The sequence below is a fragment of the Limulus polyphemus genome, unplaced genomic scaffold, assembly GCF_000517525.1.
Source record: "Limulus polyphemus unplaced genomic scaffold, Limulus_polyphemus-2.1.2 Scaffold1446, whole genome shotgun sequence".
Taxonomy (NCBI): domain Eukaryota; kingdom Metazoa; phylum Arthropoda; class Merostomata; order Xiphosura; family Limulidae; genus Limulus; species Limulus polyphemus.
In genome coordinates this window covers 149,929-158,661 of record NW_013667056.1, presented here as the reverse complement: position 1 = coordinate 158,661, position 8,733 = coordinate 149,929, and the positions used below count along the sequence as shown (strand labels likewise).

General features: G+C 31.1%; 1 protein-coding gene across 1 annotated transcript in view; it reads right to left on the bottom strand.

The window, feature by feature from the left end:
* Nucleotides 1-6,192, bottom strand: part of LOC106463616 (zinc finger protein 665-like) — a 50,396-nt gene extending 44,204 nt beyond the window's left edge. The window contains exons 1-2 of the mRNA XM_022391149.1: nt 6,119-6,192; nt 5,225-5,284 (exon numbers count right to left, since the gene is read on the bottom strand). Of these exons, the coding sequence (XP_022246857.1) occupies nt 5,225-5,282 (58 nt within the window). The 5' untranslated portion in view covers nt 5,283-5,284; nt 6,119-6,192. The remainder of the gene's footprint in view (nt 1-5,224; nt 5,285-6,118) is intronic.
* Nucleotides 6,193-8,733: the final 2,541 nt, after the last annotated feature.

Sequence of the window (8,733 nt, the reverse complement as noted above, 5' to 3'; positions counted from 1 at the left end):
CTAAAGTTTTGTCGAAAAGAAGTTACGGGAAGTTGATTAACAAACGGAGACGTAACAATATATTTAAGTTCAGGATAATATACTCGTAATGCAGTTTTTCTTTTGTAACAACTTTTACTGTCATGCTGCTGTTTTTGTACCAATTCCAACTTGAATATTATTTCTTATGAAATCTTTATAAGGAAGACTACAACTAACCTTTCACATTAGTTGTAATTACAGATATAATGAAAATACTACTTCTCAATTCTATAAGTTGCTTCCTTACTTTTAAGCTTATTTTCCATAATAACCAATGCTGGGTAAAAAAAAAATTATTTCACCACAAGTGACCTAATGCTGGTGTTTTTTTATTAGAGTTGCATGTTAACTCTCTCAATACGGACTCGGTCAATTTGACCAACCACGTGACCTTTTTGTACTCATTTAAAGTTTTTATAGAGTTAATACCAATAACTCCCAATATAATGGGTATATCTTCACAGAATTTGGTAGTTATTCAGTTAATATTACAAGTCTTTCACATACAAAAAAATCATATTTTAGTGAAGTATTTCTAGTAAACTAAAATATAGATTTGTCCATGAATATATTGAGTATTTGTTTCAAATAGTCCCTGTACAAAGTTATTTAAATGTTAAAGTTAAAAATACATTTCTTTATCTCAAAAATCTCAAATTTTCTTTGTGTAATCCCCAAAAACTTCTAAATGCATTTCAAACGTTTTTTTTTTTGTCAAACTTTGTAGTTTATCTGTTATTTTCTCTACCCTATCTCAAAACAGGATCGGTTAATTCAACCGACCTAATAACCACCAAAAACATAATCGAAATAAACCTAAATTACCCTTAAAATTGTATCATAAAACTACAATTGTTTATCCTAAGTAGCTTTAAACTCGTAACAGTATAGTCTATTTATAATACAATTTCATTGTTTTATTGCCCTTTGGACCATGTGTAACTACTATTTGTGGCATTATTAATTGCAAATCACTTGGGGAACATGCAGATCACATTATGATGTTGAATTACATTACCCACAAACTACTACGAGCTGCTCGTGTGTGTGCCTCGTGAACCATTTTAATTATATTATTATCATTATTCAAGTTCATCCAAGCTAGTCGTTAACTTTCTAACAAGAATGAATCTTGTACTGTGAGTGAAACTGATGATATTCTGTTCAGAATATAACGTTATACAATACGTCATTTGATAGATGAAAAAGTTGACTGTCTATTTGTTATAGTAATATATAATGAAATGTAAGAGAGAACTATCAACAAATTGTGAAAGAGAGGATGTAACAGGTAAGTGTAGCAGGAGGGGGTCTGATTTCCTATTCAATAGCTCTATAACCAAACAAAATTGAAGACTATAAAAATTATGGTTTGTCTGAGCAATAATGATTTTATAGAGAGTAATCTACATGGTGGATAAAATAGGGATGATGACATGTTAATAAAAAATTTATGAGGACCAGTATGAGGGATATAGATAAGCATCCTAAGAACACCCATTGAGTGTGAATCCCTGTTGGGAAAAGAACATGTGGGATACCACACCATTTCTGCACCAGATATACTCTTCACCAAGTGTGATAGTAAGTGTCGCAGAAACAAGTGGAAAATGTACGGAGCACATCCAATAAACAAGAGAAAAAATATGGGGTGGTCCATTCCCACATCCCACTAAAATGTCTGAAATTGTAATTCTGGAGAATAATCAATTTAGGTTCCCCTGCCACAGACCAGATGGCGAGGAAAGCTAAAATGGATGTGCCCCTTGGTGTACAATGACCAAGGTACAACAGACTATACTTGGTAGATCAACTCCCGTCCAAAACCAAGCAGCATTGGTCATACATCTTCACCTCAAGTTGAGTAGAACGGAAGAAGAAAATTCTGTACCAGTTAAATATACAGGGCACATTTGCAAATTCACAACCTAAACCAGCAACCTGGGAACCCATCATCAGAGCAACATTAGGAAGGGAAATGCTATTGTGGTAGTTCACTTCAAAAGCAATTGGACTGGTTCCACTCTGCACAACATTAGCCTCTGGGAGTGAACCTTACTGAGGTGGAGTGTCTAGGGACTACATTCCCCCTACACAACATCAACCTCCGGAGAGGATCACAAGAAAGCTAGAGTGCATGGAGGACACTAATTTAAGTTTAATTTTTCATTAACACCACTTCAGACATTTTAGAGCTATTTGCATGTTTTCCATATGTTGCTAGTTTGAGGATTTTGCTTATTACAAATTCAAATTCATGAACGACTAATTAACATCTGTTTCAAGATATGAAAGAACTTGTTGCTAAAATGTTAATGGTAATGTAAATTGTATGATTTTCCAATTTAGATGGTAATGGGTTACACGGGAACAAGAGCAGATTACACAAACAGTGATGTGAAGATTTCCTTTCATTATTTATTTTGATTATTAAGGAAACTACTTTAAGAGAGAACAAAATCTTACTGTTCTAACATGCTTCAGCAAGAAATTAACGATCATATATTAAATAAATATCAATTAAGTGGTCTTAAAAAATGAAATGTTTCGACTTGTTTTTGCATAAAATACAAGTTCACAACAAAATAAATTGAGATATGTTGATTGTTGATATATTTCATTTCCTTTTAATTTATGCAACATCTGCTATTTAATTCAGTGATTTTTCTGATAACCTCCACTACAGAGTACATTGTCACTGGCCCCCTAAAACTGCTTGTGGGCCCCTAAAAACACACGCTTTGGGGCCTAGCTGGCTCCCTAAAAAAAAGTTAACCGTAAGTCCTGTATATTATTTATAACCAAGGGAAAGCAAAGATTTTAATCTATCAAATGATGGATATTATGTTGTTTTCTCAATCATGCTTTCAGTTCAAACTTTGTTCCCACAGGAGTTTAGCTGAATTTGTAACAGCACTTGTCACATACTTAGAAAGCAAGAAAATTTGTGATAGTTATCAAACATTTTCTGCTTTTTCTTGCAATTATTCCATGTTCTTTGGTGCATTATTTAATTAAATAAAAAATTATTTTGTGCATTATTACTATTAGTATAAAAAGAAGACATAGGTGAATACTTTATTTCTTGTTTTTCATGTGTATTCTTTATTTGTTATTATAGAAGTAACTAAAATGTAAAAACTTAAAACATTTTAGATTAAATAATATAAAATAGAAAATAATATTACTAACTGTTTACAAGGTACAGTCACAAGCAGCTCTCAAGTGTTCCGTGCATTATATAATACAATACCATAAGTGAGTTGCATGTTTGCCATGTAACTTACAATTTATATGAAGCAAATATCAGTTACACATAGTTCAAATAGCAAATAAAACCAATAAAATTTATGTCTGAATAGATTTATACTGTTAAAGCTATTTTGATTAAAAAAACATAGTCTTATGTTACAATTTGAAGTCATTCTAGAGAGAAATTAAATTTATTTCATATTTTTTCTGGTAGTTATGAAGATCTGTCAAATTGACCTACCTCATATTATGACTCCACTATAAAATTATTGCAAGTGATAACTGCTGTAGTATGGGATCATACAGGAATTTTGAAAAAACCTGAGAGTACATTTTCTCTAAATTTGATCTCTTTAATTTCATCATCCTACAAAATTTTCTAGGTACTTCAGTTTCCACCATAAAAAAATCTGGTGTTTTCCTAGCATGCTCGTTACTTGGAAACTACAATCTGTACATTTTTAGCACATTAATTGGAAACTGCCACGTGAAAGATTCCCAATTTTGCTGTTGCATATCATTACTCGAGTCACTATTGTTCATCATTACTCGAGTTTGGTGTCTCTACATGGATTACTGTAACTATATTTCAGCAATTTTTAACAGTAGATGATTACCATAATAGATCTCCCTACTCAGATGACAGTGGAGATTCTTCCTACTGTTTCTTATACATAACTGAAATCATGAGTGCATATTCAGTATTGATTACCATGGCATATAGATATTTTTATTTTTATATAATTGGTGTCAAGGTAATGTTTGTAAATGTTGTTGGTAGTTGGCAACTTAAGCTAAGTATAATAATGCTTGGAGACAGTTTGAATGGGTTATGAAGAAAAACTTTAATATAAGTTTAACAGCAAATGTACAAGGTTTTGTCATCATCAAGTACCAAACATTCATTGGTGAATGATGTTCTAAAAATTAAACACTTCCATTAACCCTTTCCAAACGGGTCATGGGTGAAAGTTCATGTCATCGTCTTCATTGATTTGCATTCAAAATTTTACTGAACTACTATTTTATGAATTTATGTCAATAATTTTGGTATCAAACTGTAGGTTATAATTGAAATTTTTGTATTATATGTTACTCAATTTTTATATTTAAAAGTAAATAATAAAAAACAGTTAAACATTGATTTTTCTGTGTCACATGGTATGTTGAATGCAGCACTGGTTCAAATTAGATGTTTGTGATGTTAAAATACTAAGTCTATAGTTTCATACAAATTAGGAACATAAATTACCAATATTGACAAGCTAGAACATAAAATAAGAGCCTCTTATCTTTTCAATTTGCTAAAATATTGCTCATGTAATAAATCAAACACAATGGCACCCCTCCCACCTCTTTCCATTTTTGGAAATGCTCCCTTGCATATACTTACTTCTATATAAGACATGAATAATCAATCAAAAGCTCAGAATGTCCCCCTAGTGGCTTTCTCAGCCATTTTAACATGTTTGGGCACCATCTCTTTCTTTCGAACCAAGATTTCAAGTAAGTAGTTTGTGTCTTTAATCTGCTCAAATTTTCATATTTTTTTAGACTGAAATACAGCTTAGTTACTAAGCTTAATCAATTATAGTGGAATGCTATTGTACTGATATAGTAACTTATGGCTTTTTGGTTATCCAACTGTATATATAAAACCTAAAAATATTATTGCGTTTCATATTCTCCACATGCAAAATTTTGAAAGGCTTAGCAACCTACGTCATGCAGCAACTGAGTACAAACATCAGAACTAGAAGAGATAATTATTTACTTTACTTCGTTAGTTATTATTCTATGTTTTAAGAAAAATAAGTTTAAGAAGTTATTTGTAAATAGTAATAATCTATATACACATATAATGTATAATAATGTAAATGCGAGTGTATTTTACAAAATACTAGTCTACTAAGATACATATAAAACAGGTCACTTTTATATCATCAAATACCATAACACAAGTGCATGTGTGCCACATCATTCCAACTTCCATACTGTTCATCAGGCATGGCTGAAAGGTCAATACAATAAAAATATTAAATATATATAAATGTATCATGTTATAAGACTTAAGCTATTTTGTCTAAACATTTATGTTTTCATGTCATAATATGTAGTCATTCTAGAATAAAAAAAGAAATAATATATATTTATTCCCTGATTTTTCTGATGTGGTTACAAGACTGGTCAAATTGTTTGATAACTATCTGGACATTATAAAGATTTTGCATTTGAAATTTTAAAATTTTTTCATGCACAAAAGTAGTTTTAATCTTAAAATGAAAATTACTTTGTATGTTAGATAGGCAACATGCAAAAAGAAAAAAAATTGAATGAGAAAAAAATTGCTTAACAAACCTTAAGACTTAATAAAAAAAATTGATATTTTGCAGCTTTAGTTGCTTTGTTATTTGTTGGCTCTCTGTCAATTAGCTAATTAAAAAGTCTCATGTACCAATTTTGGTTTTACATAAACATCAAAACAGAGAAGGCATTTTAATTTCAGCACTAGCAAAAGAAAAAAAGGAATGAGAAAAACATTGCTTAACAAAACTTAAGACTTAATAAAAAAAATTTGATATTTTGCAGCTTTATTTGCTTCGCTATTTGTTGGTTCTCTGTCAATTAGCCAATTAAAAAGTTTCATGTACCAATTTTGGTTTTGCATAAACATCAAAACAGAGAAGGCATTTTAATTTCAGCACCCCTTATCCAAACCCTCCAATATTTTTCTTGCCAAGTTTGAACAAGTTGGATGGATGCAACTTGACAAAAGAAATGGCAAAATCTGCCAGAGGGAATTAAAAATGCCTAAAGAATACACATGTACTGCTTTATATCTTACCACAAATACCAAACAGAAAGATCTGTTTCTGAACTTCACTATACAGAAGTGAGGTCTTCTGAATGAACAGCAACTGTCTGAAGATTATCTTCAACAACCAAATGGCCCCTTGCTATCTACAGATAATCTTATACTCATTAATTTACTTTGGTGTTTACTAGAATTTGGTAAGGAATTTTTGCTAAGACAGGCTGTTTGATAACTGGGTCTGTAAGGAATAGTATACACTGTTATGAACAAAAATACAGTCAAGGTATGAACTAGTGAAGTTTTCTTGTGGACAGAATGTTCTGCTAATTACATTCTATCGATTTCACCATAGTTTTGTCAGATAAAGTCTGGTGTAAGAGTTGTGGGTTGTGTTCACATTACATCTTTCATGTGTTTTCTTTGATATTCCTGTCATGAGGAAAATGACATCAAGAGACCAGTATCTATTTCTACAGGCTTGAAGTTGAAGCACAATTTATAGAAGGTATCTATTATCACTCAGAATGAGTACACAAAAAATTATATCTAACCCTAGGAAATAAGATACAATGTTTAAGTTTTATTTCTAAGAAGATAAATTCATTATTATTACAAGGTTTATCATACTTATGTTAAATGTAATAAATCAAGTATATATTATCACATATATATATATATATATATATGTTATATATTATCAACATTCAACACATATATTCTTTTTTGTCATTTCATTTCTGGTTGTTGAAAAACACATTTAATATTACAACTTTGACTTTTACTTTTTTCTTGCTCATGTAAATAATAAGAATAAAAATACAGTATATCAAAATGTTTATATGAAAGACGTGAACTTTAAGGTAAAGATTTTATGTTTTTATATAAAAAGTAAAAAAAGCAAAAAAATATCTTTTGAAATTACGACTGTTATATAAAACATGTGTTGGTAAAAAAATGAACTAGTACTAGTACAAGCGCTTATGGTAGTTATAACTTGTAACTATTAACAATATAAGGTATCTAACATTCTAAGTTGGTAGAGCACCCATTTAGCTTACTGGTCTCAGCTTTTTGAGTTTAAGTGTGATCTCACTCACAATTACACGTGATGCAGAACAGGATTTAATTTTAAGTTATTTTAACCGAGATGCCACTGGTTTAAGGCTTGCCATTCCTACACAAAACATCAAAGGGAAATATCCTGCTTTACTGATAGTGTTAAGAATTTATAGGAGCGGAAATGAAATTAATCGAATATTAATTCATTCTGTATTAAATTATCAAAATGTAGCTACATTAAATTCAAACATAAAGTTAAAAAAAAAGGAAGTAACAATCACATGGTCATCAAAATTGAAGGAGAAAAAATATGAGCAATAAAACAATATATTTAAATTTTGAAGATGTTAACTTACTATTAGATAAATAAAACGTTCCTTCTTCAATTTTCACCGGCTTTATATCCGACAAAGCATTTTCCTCATTTACAAATGGTTCAGACTTAATCTTAAACATTTCCATGGTTACATCACTTATGATCAGGTAATTGAATTTAGTTTCTCCTTCTTACTCAAAAAGTGGCGTGCCTGACGTCAGCGAAAAAACGAAACGAACGAATTTTCCGGAATTCTAGAAAGAAAAACCAGACACACAGCAATTCACTCTTTGTGTGGAACTTTTAACTAAGGTTTTTTAAATTTTCAATACACTTCAAACACCGTGAGTACAGGCAAAGATTTACAATTATATCACAAAATGCTCAAATAATAGTTAAAATTCTACTTTTTCATTTTCACTTGAAGTGAAAAAGTTTCTGGACAGTAATTTATATCCACTAGGCCGGACATTATTGGTAAAATCATAGACCATCATGAGCTTGTGAAATATATTTTGTTAATTTGTTTATGTTGATACTAATGGATAAACCTATCTATAATATCTAAGCAAATTGTTTGGAATATGAACATTTCTATCAATGTACAGTGCCTTACTAAAGTATTCACCCCTGCAAAGTTTCCACATTTTGTTCCTGTTTCAGCTTGCAATCATAAAACTTTCAATCGGGACATTATATTTATATTGTTACGACAGCAGAAGTCACATGACACAGAGAGCATGCGTGGTGAATTTCTCGAATAATTGGGGAACTCCGCGAATGATGTTGATGCCTCTTTGTTAGCATATAAGTTTGGCACAGAAAAACCCGCGGGGGGGGGGGGTAGCGAACACTACTTACGATGAGTTTCGGGTAATTTACGATTCTGTTTCGAGCTAGTGTGTGGTTTGCACTCGTAGAGACCAAAGTTATCGAGATTGTGAATTGCTGTGATTTAAGTTTAAAGTGACAAGAAATGTACTGACTGTGGAATTACTGTGTATTACAAGTTTGTATCGAGAAAGAACAAACTGGTTTAATCAAGAAAGGACGTGTATCGCTGAAGTTCCTCGGAAAGAATTTCTACCGGAAATTAACAAACAAGCAGATATGTAACAAATTGGTGTCAAAGAGTGGGGCGTAAAAGAGAAAAAAAAGATGGAAACGAGAAATGGCAAATCAAACTACAACTTGCAGCAATATAAGAACAGCAAAAGAAACAAGAGAGAGATTACAGCAGTTGTTGGAGGAAAAAGAAAAGAGACAAGAA